This window comes from Salmo salar, chromosome ssa09 (genome assembly GCF_905237065.1).
Source record: "Salmo salar chromosome ssa09, Ssal_v3.1, whole genome shotgun sequence".
NCBI lineage: Eukaryota > Metazoa > Chordata > Actinopteri > Salmoniformes > Salmonidae > Salmo > Salmo salar.
In genome coordinates this window covers 89143476-89161989 of record NC_059450.1, presented here as the reverse complement: position 1 = coordinate 89161989, position 18514 = coordinate 89143476, and the positions used below count along the sequence as shown (strand labels likewise).

General features: G+C 43.9%; 1 protein-coding gene across 3 annotated transcripts in view; it reads right to left on the bottom strand.

Annotated features, from left to right (window-relative positions):
* Positions 1–544: 544 nt before the first annotated feature.
* Positions 545–18514, bottom strand: part of LOC106612125 (actin filament-associated protein 1-like 1) — a 63777-nt gene continuing 45807 nt past the window's right edge. For all 3 annotated transcript variants that reach the window (XM_045724183.1, XM_045724182.1, XM_045724184.1), the window contains 10 exons: positions 17014–17083; positions 16320–16445; positions 15842–16053; positions 15435–15580; positions 15253–15313; positions 8715–8811; positions 6993–7160; positions 2072–2247; positions 1615–1728; positions 545–1402 (listed from right to left, as the gene is read on the bottom strand). In XM_045724183.1, coding sequence (XP_045580139.1) covers positions 1376–1402; positions 1615–1728; positions 2072–2247; positions 6993–7160; positions 8715–8811; positions 15253–15313; positions 15435–15580; positions 15842–16053; positions 16320–16445; positions 17014–17083 — 1197 coding nt within the window. In that variant the 3' untranslated portion in view covers positions 545–1375. The remainder of the gene's footprint in view (positions 1403–1614; positions 1729–2071; positions 2248–6992; positions 7161–8714; positions 8812–15252; positions 15314–15434; positions 15581–15841; positions 16054–16319; positions 16446–17013; positions 17084–18514) is intronic.

Here is an 18514-nt window from a genome sequence, read left to right as displayed (position 1 = left end):
GATTGTGTTGAAGGTTCACCTTCCAACAGGGCAACGAAGCTAAGCACACAGCCAAGACAACGCAGGAGTGGCTTCGGGACAAGTCTCTGAATGTCCTTGAGTGGCCCAGCCAGAGCCCGGACTTGAACCAGATCTAACATCTCTAAAGAGACCTGAAAATAGCTGTGCAGCAACGCTCCCCATCCAACCTGACACCAACCTGACAGAGCTTGAGAGGATCTGCAGAGAAGAATGGGAGAAAATTCCCAAATACAGGTGTACCAAGCTTGTAGCATCACACCAAGAACACTCAAGGCTGTAATCGCTGCCAAAAGTGCTTCAACATAGTACCGGGTAAAGGGTCTGAATATGTACGTAAATTCGAAAAACGTGTTTTTGCTAAGTCATCATGGGGTGTGTCATAAAAAATATATATATTTTAGAATAAGGCTGTAACCTGACAAAATGTGGAAAAAGTCAAGGGGTCTGAATACTTTCCAAAGGCACTGTAGGTACTGTCTTATCAGCGGTGTGAATTCCTGTAGATAAGTATTGACACCTAGTGTACATCGTTCAGACAATATTTATTATTAGCACAATTTTATTTGTCATTATACTGTTTATAAAGTACATCTCATTTTGAGGGGAAAAGGAACATTGTGCAGTGTAAAAATAATCGTATAGACTAAACAGTAGGAATGGATTCTGTCTGTACAGATAGAGGTGATGCTTCTGTCTGACAGATAGAGGTGATGCTTCTGTCTGTACAGATAGAGGTGATGCTTCTGTCTGTACAGATAGAGGTGATGCTTCTGTCTGTACAGATAGAGGTGATGCTTCTGTCTGTACAGATAGAGGTGATGTTTCTGTCTGTACAGATAGAGCTGATAAGACAAAGGGGAAAACAATGTTAAAGGGATAGTTTTGGATTTTGGCAATTAAGCCCTTTTTTCAACTTACCCAGAGTCAGATGAACTCATGGATAGCAATTGTATGTCTCTGTTTGTAGTTTGAAGGAAGTTGAAGGGCGGTTCTGGAGCCATTGTTGTAGCTTAAATGCACTGAATTGGAAGTCTACAGAAGAAGTTCCAGTAGCATGGAGCTAGGAAAAGGCTTAATTTACAAAATCTGGAAGTATCCCTTTAAAGCACATCACATACAGTAAATCACTGTGTTTTTCTTCCATCTCCATTGTCTTCCATTCCTGTTCTATGGAACATTCTCACCTTAAATCTCTCATTGTTCCTTTGTCATTTATTAAGGTATAATTTAATATCCTTTTTGTACACTGGCTCAAATATTCAATTTCGTCCATATCTCTACAACAATCTGAAAGCACCTCCTCCCTCTGATATTCCTCCAATCATCTCCAATCTTTCCTTAACATCGTTATGCTTTAGGTGCATTTCTTTGACTCCCATTCCTGCAATGAAAATCAACAGTTTAATATTTCTGTGTATTATACACACACATGCTGTGTATTTTCTGTGAGTTCTCCTCACACTAACTGCTGGGACACCATTAGACCCTGGAAATGGAACTGGCTCATAGTGACAGACTGTGGAGCTGCGTCCCTCTAAGGTGCACAATTTGTGACGCAGATAAACTGTGTGTGTGTGTGTCTTTAGTCCTTACCTTGGCTTTCTGCATGACTGTTCTTTTAGATGTTGAGTAGACAGGAGGTTTCATACGGGCCACAGAGACACAGCTGACTGGTATAGACTCAGAGTAGTAGGGCCTGCTATACACCTGAGACACACACAAACACACATTCAAATCATTAGCATCAGTCTTCACTCCTGAGTGGCGCAGTGGTCTAAGGCACTGCATCTCAGTGCTAGAGGCGTCACTAAAGGCACCCTGGTTCAAATCCAGGTTGTATCCTGGCTGTGATTGGGAATCCACAGTGAGGCGCACAATTGGCCCAGTGTTGTCTGGGTTTGGCCTGTGTAAGCTGTCATTGTATATAATAATTTGTTCTTAACTGACATGCCTAGTTAAATAAAGGTAAAAAAATAAATACATTTCCTGGTGGGTCTATGTATGTGTCTGCACATACATGTGCAGATATATATATATGTGTGTGTTGTACCTTGCTGGAGGGTTTGCTCTTCCCAGGTGCCCCCAGAGCCCCTCCTGCTAGGCTCTTCTTCAGGTTGTCTTTAACCTGGGTGAGCCGGAGCTCCAGGTCCACCCTCTCACTCTCCTTCCCCCGGCACGCCTCCTCTAGCTGGGACACACGCTCACTCACGGAGCCCTTCTGCTCCTCTGATCCAGGAACACACAGAAAAAAGAGGAAATTGATTAGGGAGCCCCTGTATAGTTCTGCCAGTAGGTGGTGCTAGGGCGTTGCTGGTGATATTTTGTGTATTTTGTGGGAACATTAAGTGCTGTAGTCTACTGAGATTGTATTAAAGAGTTTTGTGCATATCTGTTTTGTGTGTTGTTGTATTTATCAGGGATCACTATTAGCTGTTGCCAAGGCAGCAGCTACTCTTCCTGGGTCTAAACACATTAAGGCACTTACATTACACATAAAACAAAAGATAAAACAGTATATCATATAACATTATTACACCACTACATATCTACAATACAAAATGTACAACACCACCATACAACAATATTACAATGAACATGTCTGTAGAGTGCGTGTGCTAGCGTGTGTGTGCGGATGCGTGTGTCTGTTAATGTGTGTGTGTGTGTGTCTTCCATAATTTGCAATCTGATTCTACTGCTTGCGTCAGTTACCTGATGTGGAATAGACTTCCATGTAGTCATGGCTCTATGTACTACTGTGCGTCTCATAGTCTGCTCTTGACTTTGGGACTGTGTAGAGACCTCTGGTGGCATGTCTTGTGGGGTATGCATGGATATCTGAGCTGTATGCTAGTAGTTTAAACAGACACCTTGGTGCATTCAGCTTGTCGGTTAGGACATCTACTTTGTGCATGACACAAGTAATTTTTCCAACAATTGTTTACAGACAGATTATTTCACTTATAATTCACTGTATCACAATTCCAGTGGATCAGAAGTTTACATTCACTAAGTTCACTGTGCCTTTAAACAGCTTGGAAAATTCCAGAAAAGTATGTCATGGCTTTAGAAGCTTCTGATAGGCTAATTGACATCATTCGAGTCAATTGGAGGTGTACCTGTGGATGTATTTCAAGGCCTACCTTCAAACTCAGTGCCTCTTTGCTTGACATCATTGGAAAATCAAAAGAAATCAGCCAAGACTTGTAGACCTCCACAAGTCATCCTGGTTCATCCTTGGGAGCAATTTCCAAAACCCTGAAGGTACCACGTTCATCTGTACAAACAATAGTACGCAAGTAGAAACACCAAGTATAAACACCACGCAGCCGTCATACCGCTCAGGAAGGAGACGTTCTGTCTCCTAGAGATGAACGTACTTTGGTGCGAAAAGTACAAATCAATCCCAGAACAACAGCAAAGGACATTGTGAAGATGCTGGAGGAAACATGTGTAAAAGTATCTTTATCCACAGTAAAACGAGTCCTATATCAACACAACCTTAAAGGCTGCTCAACAAGGAAGAAGCCACTGCTCCAAAACTGCCATAAAAAAGCCAGACTACGGTTTGCAACTGTACATGGTGACAAAGATCATACTTTTTGGAGAAATGTCCTCTGGTCTGATGAAACAAAAATAGAACTGTTTGGCCATAATGATCACCGTTATGTTTGGAGGAAAAAGGGGGACTCTTGCAAGCTGAAGAACACCATCCCAACCGTGAAGCACGGGGGTGGCAGCATCATGTTGTGGGGGTGCTTTGCTGCAGGAGGGACTGGTGCACTTCACAAAATAGATGGCATCATGAGGAAGAAAATTATGTGGATATATTGAAGCAACATCTCAAGACATCAGTCAGGAAGTTAAAGCTTGTTCGCAAATAGGTCTTCCAAATGGACAATGACCCCAAGCATACTTCCAAAGTTGTGGCAAAATGGCCTAAGGACAACAAAGTCAAGGTATTGGAGTGGCCATCACAAAGCCCTGACCTCAATCCTACAAACCAGTTATACCAGCTCTGTCAGGAGGAATGGGCCAAAATTCACCTAGCTTATTGTGGAAAGCTTGGGGAAGGCTACCCGAAACGTTTGACACAAGTTAAACAATTTAAAGGCAATGCTACCAAATACTAATGGAGTGTATGTAAACTTCTGACCCACTGGGAATCTGATGAAAGAAATAAAAGCTGAAATAAATCATTTTCTCCACTATTATTCTGACATTTCACATTCTTAAAATAAAGTGGTGATCCTAACTAACCAAAGACAGGGAACTTTTACTAGGACTAAATGTCAGTAATTGTGAAAAACTGAATTTAAATGTCTTTAGCTAAGGTGTATGTAATCTTCTGACTTCAACTGTACATTTAAGGGCCAGCCATGCCCTTAAAACCAATTGTAATTTTCCGAGGTCCCTCTGTGGGCCCTGACCACACTACTGAACAGTAGTCCAGGTGTGACAAAACTAGGGCCTGTAGGACCTGCCTTGTTGAAAGTGTTATCAAGAAGGCAGAGCAGTGCTTTATTATGGACAGACTTCTCACCTTCTTAGCTATTGCTGTATCAACATGTTTTGACCATGACAGTTTACAATCCAGGGTTACTCCAAGCAGTTCCGACCACGCAGTAATATCTAACAAGTAATTTAACAATTTCACACCAACTACCTTATACACACAAGTGTAAAGGAATGAATAAGAATATGTACATATAAATATATGGATGAGTGATGGCCGAACGGCATAGGCAAGATGCAGTAGATGGTATAGAGTACAGTATATACATATGAGATGAGTAATGAAGGGTATGCAAACATTATATAAAGTGGCATTGTTTAAAGTGACCAGTAATACATTTATTACATCCAATTTTTAATTATTAAAGTGGCAAGAGATTTGAGTGAGTATGTTGGCAGCAGCCACTCAATGTTAGTGATGGCTGTTTAACAGTCTGATGGCCTTGAGATAGAAGCTGTTTTTCAGTCTCTCGGTCCCAGCTTTGATTCACCTGTACTGACCTCGCCTTCTGGATGATAACGGGGTGAACAGGCAGTGGCTCGGGTGGTTGTTGTCCTTGATGATCTTTTTGGCATTCCTGTGGCATCGGGTGCTGTAGGTGTCCTGGAGGGCAGGTAGTTTGCCCCTGGTGATGCGTTGTGCAGACCTCACTACCCTCTGGAGAGCCTTGCGGTTGTGGGCGGAACAGTTGCCGTACCAGGCGGTGATAAAGCGCGACAGGATGCTCTCGATTGTGCATCTGTAAAAGTTTGTGAGTTTTTTTGGTGACACGCCGAATTTCTTCAGCCTCCTGAGGTTGAAGAGGCACTGTTGCGCCTTCTTCACCACGCTGTCTGTGTGGGTGGACCATTTCAGTTTGTCCATGTGTACGCCGAGGATCTTAAAACTTTCCACCTTCTCCACTACTGTCCAGTCGATGTGGATTGGGGGGTGCTCCCTCTGCTGTTTCCTGAAGTCCACGATCATCTCCTTTGTTTTGTTGACGTTGAGTGTGAGGTTGTTTTCCTGACACCACACTCCGAGGGCCCTCACCTCCTCCCTGTATGCCGTCTCATCGTTCTTGGTAATCAAGCCTACCACTGTAGTGTTGTCTTGCAAACTTGATGATTGAGTTGGAGGCGTGCATGGCCACGCAGTCATGGGTGAACAGGGAGTACAGGAGAGGGCTGAGAACGCACCCTTGTGGGGCCCCAGTGTTGAGGATCAGCGGGGTGGAGATGTTGTTTCCTACCCTCACCACCTGGGGGTGGCCCGTCAGGAAGTCCAGGACCCAGTTGCACAGTGTGGGGTCGAGACCCAGGGCCTCTAGCTTAATGACGAGTTTAGAGAGTACTATGGTGTCGCTCGCTTTGAGGACAATACAGTGCCACCGACACGGCCCGCTACCAAAACCTGCAGACTCTCCTTCACCGCAGCCAACGTGAGCAAAACATTTAAACGTGTTAACCCTTAATTTTCTGATGGCTGCATGCTTATTAGTAACTGAAATAAGCAATTGTATTAATGTGTCAAGTGCAGCGTCTGGTTGCTCCTCATTACACAGCACAGACCAGCAACTATTGAGTGGGCAACTTGATGAAAGCCAGTCAATATTTAAATCCCCAGAAAGTATACCTCTCTGTTGATATGACGTACATTACCAAGTAGCTCACACATATTATCCAGATACTGACTGTTGGCACTTGGTGGTCTATAGCAGTTTCCCACAAGAATGGACCTGTAGCCATATTACTTCAACAGTATTTAAGATTAGATCCTCTCTAAGCTTTACAGGAATGTGGTTCTGAATATAAACAGCAACACCTCCACCATTGTCATTTCTGTATTATAACCATGTTTTGCTACCACTGTATCATCAAAGGTATTATCTAAGTGAGTTTCAGAGATAGTCAGAATATGAATATCATCTGCTACCAGCAATTTATTGATTTCATTAACCTAGTTTCTTAGGCTACATATGTTAACGTGGGCTATTTTAGCACTTTTCTGAGATGCTTGATTGTTTTCATTGCTTAACTGGGAAGCTTAGCAGAAGTAGACATGCTCATGTTATTTATGTTTGAGTTGATAGTGCAGGGTGAGCTGCACACAGTGGACACAGTATAACTCTGGTTCGTAGGTACATAATTACTGCATACAATAGCTGTAGGATCAACAGAGGCATTCAGCGCAGTTAGAGAGACATACATTAGCTTACTTACATTGTGTCTGCCAATGCCCCTGGAATAATGTACATTTGCTGAAGCATTTTGACAAGTCAGCGACACAATGGTAGGGATTGTCTGAGCTGGGCTTGATTCATTGATAAGCCATTGTCTCAATGCAGCCTTATAATGCTGTGAAAGGATCCAGGAACCCAAATTGTTTGGGTGGATCCCATCCTCCTTTTAAAATGTGTTTTGTTTCCAAAGGGTTTGTGTGTATGTGTGTGCGTGTGTGTGTGTTCTCTCCCTCTTACCTGTAGCAGTCTTAAACCTCTCCTTCGCCTCTCTCCTCTCTTGTCTCAGTGTCAGCAGAGTGTTCCGTATCCCATCCCTCTCTCTCTCCAGGTGTTCTTTCTCTCTCAGGTAGAGTTTAGCGTCCTCCTCTGCTCGTGTTTTTCCATAGAGGCCATACTGATTGGCGTCTGGAGGGGGGGTCATAAAGGGTGAGATGTGAAAGGTCAGAGGTCAGGCCTGGAGAGGTTATGGGAAGAAGACGTAACCTCATTCCTCTTTTTTTTCTCTCTCTCTCTCTCTCTCTCCCTCCGTCTTCGTGAGTAACTCTTTCTCTACCTCTCACACATAAAGAGTAAGAGAGAGACCACTGTGACTGACCCAATCTGAAGGAAAGTTTTGACTATGTACAAGCTCAGTGAGCATAGCCTTGCTATTGAGAAATGCCGCCGTAGGCAGACATGGCTCTCAAGAGAAGACACTGCCCACAAAATGAGGTGGAAACTGAGCTGCACCTCCTAACCTCCTGCCAAATGTATGACCATATTAGAGACACATATTTCCCTCAGATTACACAGATCCACAAAGATTTTGAAAACAAACCCAATTTTGATTAACTCCCATATCTGCTGGGTGAAATACCAGTGTGCCATCACAGCAGCAACATTTGTAAACCTTTGCCACAATAAAAGGGCAATCAGTGAAGAACAAACACCATTGTAAATACAACCCATATTTATGTATATTTATTTTCCTTTTTGTACTTTAACCATTTGCACATCGTTACAACACTGTATATATACATAATACGACATTTGTAATGTCTTTATTCTTTTGGAACTTCTATGAGTGTAATGTTTACTGTTCATTTTTATTGTTTATTTCACTTTTGTATATGATCTACTCCACTTGCTTTGGCAATGTTAACATGTTTCCCATGCCAATAAAGCCCCTTGAATTGAATTGAATTGAATTGAGAGACAGACAGGTAGAGAGAGAGAGAGGCAGAGAGAGAGAGGGAGAGGCAGAGAAAAAGAGAGAGGCAGAGAGGGAAAGAGAGGCAGAGAGAGGCAGAGAGAGAGAGAGAGTGAGAGAGAGAGAGAGAGAGAGAGAGAGAGAGAGAGAGAGAGAGAGAGAGAGAGAGAGAGAGAGAGAGAGAGAGAGAGAGAGAGAGAGAGAGAGAGAGAGAGAGAGAGAGAGAGAGCGAGAGAGAGAGAGCGAGAGACAGAGGTCAGCAGCGAAGCTAATGAGGTTGTCTTAGAAATCTCAGGTTCCATTCTCTCCTCTCATCTGTTCTCCTCTCCTCTCCTCTCATCTGTTCTCCTCTCCTCTCCAGATAGAAAGACAGCAGGAGGCTTTGAAGCAAAAGACAGGGAAGGAAAGATGGTATCCCACTGGGCTTCATTTCAACAAAGAAATTGAATGTGAAGACATTGAATGATTGTGGGAAACTGATTGGATTTGCAAAAAGTCATCAACGTAAGGGAATTTCATCTATTTTTCTAGTAATATTAAATCCAATAACTTGGTGACATTTTTTGTTGATTTCACGTTGAATTCAAGTCAGTTAACAACCATGTAAATCACAACTGGAAGTTGAAATTATGTCTGGGCCCAGTGGGATGTGTGTGTGTGTGTGTGTGTGTGTGTGTGTGTGTGTGTGTGTGTGTGTGTGTGTGTGTGTGTGTGTGTGTGTGTGTGTGTGTGTGTGTGTGTGTATATACATAAATGTGTGTCTGTCTTACTGGAGCCCGTGCGTTTCAGTGCCAGACCAGGTTTGGTCCAACCGGAGTCACTACTGGTGAAACTTGACCGACGTTTCGGTCCCCCATCCTCGCCAGGCTGTAGAAAAGAGGGATGGGGAGGAGAAGAAGATGAAGAAGAGGAGAGAATGAAGGGAAGAGAAAGGAGGACCATGGTTAGAGGCATCACAACAAAGAGAATCAGTAAAAGGAAACAAATGCCTAGGCTTTAGCACAGCGAGATAGCACAGTCTGGTGGTGTGCAGGAGATAGGGGTTCAACCCTGGTGTGTCATGTAAGAAAAGGCTGTGCTGTGTGTGTGTGTAGCAGAGAGCACAGCGAGGTTCAGCATGGGGTCAACAGGCAATAAAACAGTCAAGACCCTTTACTACAAGCTCTCTCTCAAACGCAGACACACACCCTTGGTCTCTGTTTCTCGCTCTCTGGTCCTGACTCCCCCCCATCTCTTTCCCCCATATTTATCAATTCAATTCAATTTGATGGCTTTATGGGAAACATATGTTTACATTGCCAAATCAAGTGAAGTAGATAATAAACAAAAGTGAAATAAACAATAAAAATGAACAGTAAACATTACACTCACAGAAGTTCCAAAATAATAAAGACATTACAAATGTCATAGTATGTATATATACAATGTTGTAACAATGTACAAATGGTTAAAGTACAAAAGGGAAAATAAATAAACATAAATATGGGTTGTATTTACAATGGTGTTTGTTCTTCACTGGTTTCCCTTTTCTTGTGGCAACAGGTCACACATCTTGCTGCTGTGATTGCACACTGTGGTATTTCACCCAGTAGTTAAGGGAGTTTATAAAAATGTGGTTTGTTTCGAATTCTTTGTAGATCTGTGTAATCTGAGGGAAATATGTGTCTCTAATATGGTCATACATTTGGCAGGAGGTTAGGAAGTGCAGGTCAGTTTCCACCTCATTTTGTGGGCAGTGTGCACGTAGCCTGTCTTCTCTTGAGAGCCAGGTCTGCCTACGGCAGCCTTTCTCAACAGCAAGACTATGCTCACTGAGCCTGTACATAGTCAAAGCTTTCCTTAAGTTTGGGTCAGTCACAGTGGTCAGGTATTCTGCCACTGTGTACTTTCTGTTTAGGGCCAAATAGCATTCTAGTTTGGTCTGTTTTTTGGTAAATTCTTTCCAAAGTGTCAAGTAATTATCTTTTCGTTTTCTCATGATTTGGTTGGGTCTAATTGTGTTGCTGTCCTGGGGCTCTGTGGGGTCCTATTATGTTTGTGAACAGAGCCCCAGGACCAGCTTGCTGAGGGGACTCTTCTCCAGGTTCATCTCTCTGTTGGTGATGGCTTTGTTATGGAAGGTTTGGTATCCGCTTCCTTTTAGGTGGTTGTATAATTTAACAGCTCTTTTCTGGATTTTAATAATTAGCGGGTATCGGCCTAATTCTGATCTGCATGCATTATTTTGTGTTTTATGTTGTACACAGAGGATATTTTTGCAGAATTCTGAATGCAGAGTCTCAAATTGGTGTTTGTCCCATTTTGTGAATTCTTGGTTGGTGAGCGGACCCCAGACCTCACAACCATAAAGGGCAATGGGTTCTATAACTGATTCAAGTATTTTTAGCCAGATCCTAATTGGTATGTCGAATTTTATGTTACTTTTGATGGCATAGAAGGCCATTCTTGCCTTGTCTCTCAGATCAATCACAGCTTTGTGGAAGTTACCTGTGGCGCTGATGTTTAGGCCGAGGTATGTATAGTTTTTTGTGTGCTCTAGGACAACGGTGTCTAGATGGAATTTGTATTTCTGGTCCTGGGCGACTGGACCTTTTTTGGAACACCATTATTTTTGTCTTACTGAGATTTATTGTTAGGGCCCAGGTCTGACAGAATCTGTACAGAAGATTTGTAGGCCCTCCTTGGTTGGGGACAGAAACACCAGATCATCAGCAAACAGTAGACATTTGACTTCAGATTCTATCTAGTAGGGTGAGGCCGGGTGCTGCAGACTATTCTAGTGCCCTCGCCAATTCGTTTATATATATGTTTAAGAGGGTAGAGCTTAAGCTGCATCCCTGTCTCACCCCCCGGCCCTGTGGAAAGAAATGTGTGATTTCTTTGCCAATTTTAACCGCACACTTGCTGTTTGTGTGCACAGATTTTATAATGTCGTATGTTTTTCCCCAACACCACTTTCCATCTATTATTTGTATAGCCGTCCCGCATGCCAAATTGAGTCAAAAGCTTTTTTGAAATGAACTATAGCATGAGAAGACTTTGCCTTTGTTTTGGTTTATTTGTTTGTCAATTACGTTGTACAAGGTGAATACGTGGTCTGTCGTATGGTAATTTGGTAAAATGCCAATTTGACATTTGCTCAGTACATTGTTTTCACTGAGGAAGTGAACTAGTCTGCTGTTAATGATAATGCAGAGGATTTTCCCAAGGTTTCTGTTGACGCACGCACATCCCACGGTAGTTAATGGGGTCAAATTTGTCTCCACTTTTGTGGATTGGGGTGCTCAGGCCTTGGTTCCTGTCACGGCTGTCTGAAGAATGGGACCAAAGCGCAGCGTGTGTATCATTCCACATTTTATTTCCCTGTGAAACTATGAAAGATATACAAATAAACTAAAGATCAAAAACAACAAACCGTGACGAAGAGGTGAAACATACACTAACTCAAAAACAATCTCCCATAAAACCAGGTGGGAAAAACAACTACTTAAGTATGATCTCCAATTAGAGACAACGATGACCAGCTGCCTCTAATTGGAGATCATCCCAAAAAACAACATAGAAACCCAAAAACTAGAACATAACAACATAGAAAATCTAAACTAGAAAAAAACCCTGTCACGCCCTGACCTACTCTACCATAAAAAATAACAGCTTTCTATGGTCAGGACGTGACAGTACCCCCCCCCCCCCAAAGGTGCGTACTCCGAACGCAACCTAAAACAAAAAACCAAAAAAAACAAAAATGGGAGGGTTAGGGTGGGTAACTAATGTCGGTGGCGGCTCTGGTGCAGGACGAATAACATTCTCATCCCGCGGATCCTCCAGCAGAGGAGGCGGCTCCGGTTCGGGGCGTAACCCCCGCTCCGTCCACTGATCCCTCCGCTTTTGTGTCACCAGACCCTGGATCGTCGCCGAAGGACCCGGACTGTAGATCATCACTGGAGGTTCTGGACTGCAGACCGTCGCTGAAGACTCCGGACTGGGGGACGTCGCTGAAGACTCCGGACTGGGGGCCGTCGCTGGAGGCTCCGGACTGTGGGTCATCGCTGGAGGCTCCGGACTGTGGGCCGTCGCTGGAGGCTCCGGACTGTGGGCTGTCTCAGGAGGCTCCGGACTGTGGGCCGTCTCAGGAGTCTCCGGACTGTGGGCCGTCGCTGGAGATTCCGGACTGTGGGCCGTCTCAGGAGGTTCCGGACTGTGGGCCGTCTCAGGAGGTTCCGGACTGTGGGCCGTCTCAGGTTCCGGTCTGTGGGCCGTCTCAGGAGGTTCCGGACTGTGGGCCGTCTCAGGAGGTTCCGGACTGTGTGCCATCTCAGGAGGTTCCGGACTGTGGGCCGTCTCAGAAGGTACCGGGCTGTAAAACGTCGCCGGAAGCTCTGGACTGGGAACTGTCGCCGGAAGCTCTGGACTGGGAACTGTAGCCGGAAGCTTTGGACTGGGAAGTGTCACCAGAAGCTCTGGACTGGGAACTGTCGCCGGAAGCCCTGGACTGGGAACTGTCGCCGGAAACCCTGGACTGGGAACTGTCGCCGGAAAGCCTGGACTGGGAACTGTCGCCGGAAACTCTGGACTGGGAACTGTCGCCAGATGCTCTGGAGTGGGAATGCGCACTGGAGGCCTGATGCATTGGGCTGGCACAGGTGGCGCCAGACTGGTAACACGCACCTCAGGGTGAGTGTGGGGAGCAGGAACAGGACACCCCAGACTGGGCAGGCGCACTGGAGGCCTGATGCGTGGGGCTGGCACAGGTGGCACCAGATTGGTAACACGCACCTCAGGGCGAGTGCGGGGAGCAGGAACAGGACTCACCGGACTGGAAAGACTCACTGAAGGCCTAGTGCGTGGAGCCGGGACAGGTGGCACCAGACTGGTGACACTCACTTCAGGGCGAGTGCGAGGAGCAGTAACAGGTCGTACTGGGCTGTGGAAGCGCACTAGAGGTCTGGAGCATAGGGCTGGCACAATCCGCCCTGGCTGGATGCTCACTTTAGCCCGGCAAGTGCGGGGCGCTGGCACAGGATGCACTTGGCTGTGAATGCGCACTGGAGACACCGTGCGTATCACAGCAAAATCTGGTGCCTGACAGGTCACACGCTCCCCACGGTGAGTATGGAGAGTTGGCACAGGACGTACTGGGCTGTGAATGCGTACTAGAGACATGGTGCGTATAGCCGGCCTCATTTGTACCGGAACTTTTAACACACTTCTTGGGATGAGTACGGGGAGCTGACTCAGGTGGCATCTGACGGCTAACATGCTCCTCAGGGAAAATGCCGTACATACTACGCCAAACCAACAGCTCTCTCTCATCACCCCCCTCCACTATCTCACAGTACTCCTCGCTCAGTCTCTCCCAATATTCCTCTTCGCTCTCAGACTCACCCCTCGGCTTCGCCAACCAACTGGTGTGCCCCCCCCCCAAAAAAATCTTGGGGCTGCCTCTCGTGCTTCCGTCGTTGCCGTGCTAGTTCCTCGTATCGTCGCCGCTCTGCTCTCGCTGCTTTAATCTCCTGCTTCGGACGGCGATACTCCCCGGCCTGCCTCCAGGGTCCTTACCCGTCCAGGATTTCCTCCCATGTCCATTTCTCCTGACCATGCTGCTTGGTCCTTTGGTGGTGGGAGATTCTGTCACGGCTGTCTGAAGAATGGGACCAAAGCGCAGCGTGTGTATCGTTCCACATTTTATTTCCCTGTGAAACTATGAAAGATATACAAATAAACTAAAGAACAAAAACAACAAACCGTGACGAAGAGGTGCAACATACACTAACTCAAAAACAATCTCCCACAAAACCAGGTGGGAAAAACAACTACTTAAGTATGATCTCCAATTAGAGACAACGATGACCAGCTGCCTCTAATTGGAGATCATCCCAAAAAACAACAACATAGAAATACAAAAACTAGAACATAACAACATAGAAACAACATAGAAACAACATCTCTAATTGGAGATCATCCCAAAAAACAACAACATAGAAATACAAAAACTAGAACATAACAACATAGAAACAACATAGAAAATCGAAACTAGAAAAAAACCCTGTCACGCCCTGACCTACACTACCATAGAAAATAACAGCTTTCTATGGTCAGGATGTGACAGCTCCAAATATTGGGGAAGATGCCAGAGCTAAGGATGATGTTAAAGAGTTTAAGTTTAGCCTATTGGAATTTGTGGTCTGTATATTTTATAATTTCATTGAGGATACCATCAACACCACAGGCCTTTTTGGGTTGGAGAGTTTGTATTTTGTCCTGTAGTTCATTCAAGGTAGTTGGAGAATCCAGTGGCTTCTGGTAGTCTTTAATAGTTGATTCTAAGATTTGTATTTGATCATGTATTTCTTTCCATTTGATAGGGGTGTCAGTGGACTGTGAACGCTCTGAGAGACTCTGGGTTGAGGTCAGTGATAAAGTAGTCTACAGTACTACTGCCAAGAGATGAGCCATAGGTGTACCTACCATGTGGTAGGTGTACCTACCAAGAGATGAGCCATATGTACACCTACCATAGGTGTACCTTCGAGTCCCCTCGAAGCCTACCAATGACTATGTACAGACTCAGCGTGCGACAGAGCTGTAGGAATTGTGACCCATTTTTGTAGGTTATGTTGTCATATTTGTGCCTAGGGGGGCATATGGGGGAGGGAACGCTGTCAACCCCAGGTAGGTGTTTATCCCCCTGTGTGCTGAGGGTGTCAGGTTCTTGTCCAGTTCTGGCATTTAGGTCCCCACAGACTAGTACATGTCCCTGGGCCTGGAAATGATTGATTTCCCCCTCCAGGATGGAGAAGCTGTCTTCATTAAAGTATGGGGATTCTAGTGGGGGGATATAGGTAGAACACAGGAGGACATCTTTCTCTGTTGAGATCATTTCCTTTTGAATTTCTAGCCAAATGTAAAATGTTCCTGTTTTGATTAATTTAATAGAGTGGGTTAGGTCTGCTCTATACCAAATTAACATACCCCCTGAGTCCCTTCCCTGTTTCACACCTGGTACTTTGGTGGATGGGACTGCCAGCTCTCTGTAACCTAGAGGGCAACCGGTGGGTCCATCTCCTATGTACCATGTTTCTTGTAGGATGAAATGTCTGTATCTCTCTCTCTCTCTCTCTACAAAGGTCATCTTTTGAAAGGCATGTAACAGTGCGTGATGTGTTTGGGTGAATGATCAGAGGTTTCATATTTGGACCAGACAATGACTGTCCCAAAAGCTGCACTCCCCCCCCCCAAGACCTGTTACCAACCCTACTGTCTGAGAATATTATCTTGTACAGTCCATCCATGTGTGTGTGTTCCCACCTGCTCTCCCTCATAGGGAACCTCGTCGTACGTCCTGGAGTCAGTAGAAGATGTGGCCCAGCTGAGAGAGAGAGAGGGATAGAGAGAGATAGAGAGGGAGGGAGAGAGAGAAAAGTGTGAGATTGTAAAATGTGACAAACACGTCATCTCTCTATTCCTTTCTTTCTCTCTCTCTGACTCACAGGAAAGAGTGTCTCGCGGCATCTTGGATGTTAGCGATGGTTTCCACGTCTACATAGTCGTAGTGTAGTGACTCTGGATCTGTGGCTGTACCTGTCTCTACCAGCAGAACACCCAGCCATCGCCCCAACTCCTCAGAACTACATGCCTACAGGAGGAGGGAGGTGGAGGGGGAGGGAGATCGAGACAGATAGTAGGGAGGGAGAGAGCGAGAGAGAGAGAGAGAGAGAGCGAGAGAGAGAATGATCAGATTAGACAGACTCATTATACAAACAATCTGACATTACCAGCACATGCAGAAGACATTTCCCAGTATTTCAGTATTCCAAACTGCTGAACTTCTTGAAGTACTGTATTGTAATGTATGGTGTCATGAATTGTATCCCGTATTGCATGTAGAGTATTTTACCTCCAATGCAGCCACCTCTGAGCCTCCCTTCAGTATCCTGAGGGCGAAGGGGTGTTTGGGGCCCAGTCCTGGGAACACCTCACACCCATGGAGGGGTAGAGGAGCCAGGGAGGGCCGGGGGTCTCCTCTGTCAGGGTGGAAGTGGAGAGAACCCCCATACACACAACACCACTGGTCCCTCCATACCTGGCTCACCAACACAGACAGGTATCCTAGGGAGGAGAGGAGAGGAGATGAGAGGAGAGGAGAAGAGAAGAGAGGAGAGGAGAGGACTGTAAGGTATGGTTGGAATATCATTGCTGTTATCAATAGGTTATTGTGAAATTAAATTCATTTAGCTCAATTGTTTTTGTGAGTAAGTATGTGGAAATGTTTTAAGGTGAGAGAGAGACAGATGGAATGAAATAGAGAGAAAATATAGAATAGTTCAGGGAAGGAGTGAGAGGTGAGATGGAGGAGGAGTGGAGGGGGGTCCCACCTCGTCGAGGGTCTGGGGAGGGGGAGGGTGGACGTGCGTCGCCAGGTAGGAGGTGCTTCCTCTTGGAGAAACTGATGATACGTGTTATCTTACGACCTGCTGCTAGAGCCCCCCGCTTCACCTTACCTACACACACACACACACACACACACACACACACACACACACACACACACACACCACACACACACACACACACACACACACACACACACACACACACACACACACACACACACACACACACACACACACACACACACACACACACACACACACACACACACACACACACACACACACACACACACACACACACACACACACACACACACACACACACACACACACACACACACACACACACACACACACACACACACACACACACACACACACACACACACACACACACACACACACACACACACCACACACACACACACACACACACACACACACACACACACACACACACACACACACACACACACACACACACGCACACAGAATAAAAGGTCATAGTTATAAATCAATCTCCATGTTGAGGGTCAAGCTAAGGTAAGTACACAGCAATATAGAATGGAATATTCCATTTAGCATCCAAAGCGACTTACAACAATGAGTGCATACATTTTTTTCCATCAGTGGCCCCAGCGAGAATCAAACCCACCACACTAGAACAGTCTCTCACCATTCTCTCTGTTGTTCTCTCCTGTAGCCAACCCAACACTGTCTGACATAGTCTTTTCACCAGACAGCCGCTGAGAGGAAAGAGGAAGGACATAATAACAGTAATAACAGTTATTATTCTGTTGTTCTGTTATTATTCTGTTGTTCTACTATTACTCTGTTATTCTGTTATTATTCTGTTGTTCTGTTATTATACTGTTGTTCTACTATTACTCTGTTATTCTGTTATTATTCTGTTGTTGTGTTATTATTCTGTTGTTCTACTATTACTCTGTTATTCTGTTATTATTCTGTTGTTCTGTTATTACTCTGTTATTCTGTTATTACTCTGTTATTCTGTTATTATTCTGTTGTTCTGTTATTATTCTGTTGTTCTGTTCTTATTCTGTTGTTCTGTTATTATACTGTTGTTCTGTTATTATACTGTTGTTCTACTATTACTCTGTTATTCTACTATTATTCTGTTGTTCTGTTATTATACTGTTGTTCTACTATTACTCTGTTATTCTGTTATTATTCTGTTGTTCTGTTATTATTCTGTTGTTCTGTTATTATTCTGTTGTTCTGTTATTATTCTCTTGTTCTGTTATTATACTGTTGTTCTACTATTACTCTGTTATTCTGTTATTATTCTGTTGTTCTGTTATTATTCTGTTGTTCTGTTATTATTCTGTTGTTCTGTTATTATTCTGTTGTTCTGTTATTATTCTGTTGTTCTGTTATTATACTGTTGTTCTGTTATTATTCTGTTGTTCTACTATTACTCTGTTATTCTGTTATTATTCTGTTGTTCTGTTATTATTCTGTTGTTCTGTTATTATACTGTTGTTCTACTATTACTCTGTTATTCTGTTATTATTCTGTTGTTCTGTTATTATTCTGTTGTTCTGTTATTATACTGTTGTTCTGTTATTATTCTGTTGTTCTACTATTACTCTGTTATTCTGTTATTATTCTGTTGTTCTGTTATTATTCTGTTGTTCTGTTATTATTCTGTTGTTCTACTATTACTCTGTTATTCTGTTATTATTCTGTTGTTCTGTTATTATTCTGTTGTTCTGTTATTATTCTGTTGTTCTGTTATTATACTGTTGTTCTGTTATTATACTGTTGTTCTACTATTACTCTGTTATTCTGTTATTATTCTGTTGTTCTGTTATTATACTGTTGTTCTACTATTACTCTGTTGTTCTGTTATTATTCTGTTGTTCTGTTATTATTCTGTTGTTCTGTTATTATTCTGTTATTCTGTTATTATTCTGTTGTTCTGTTATTATTCTGTTGTTCTGTTATTATTCTGTTATTCTGTTATTATTCTGTTGTTCTACTATTATTCTGTTGTTCTGTTATTATTCTGTTGTTCTGTTATTATACTGTTGTTCTGTTATTATTCTGTTGTTCTGTTATTATACTGTTATTCTGTTATTATACTGTTGTTCTACTATTACTCTGTTATTCTGTTATTATTCTGTTGTTCTGTTATTATTCTGTTGTTCTACTAT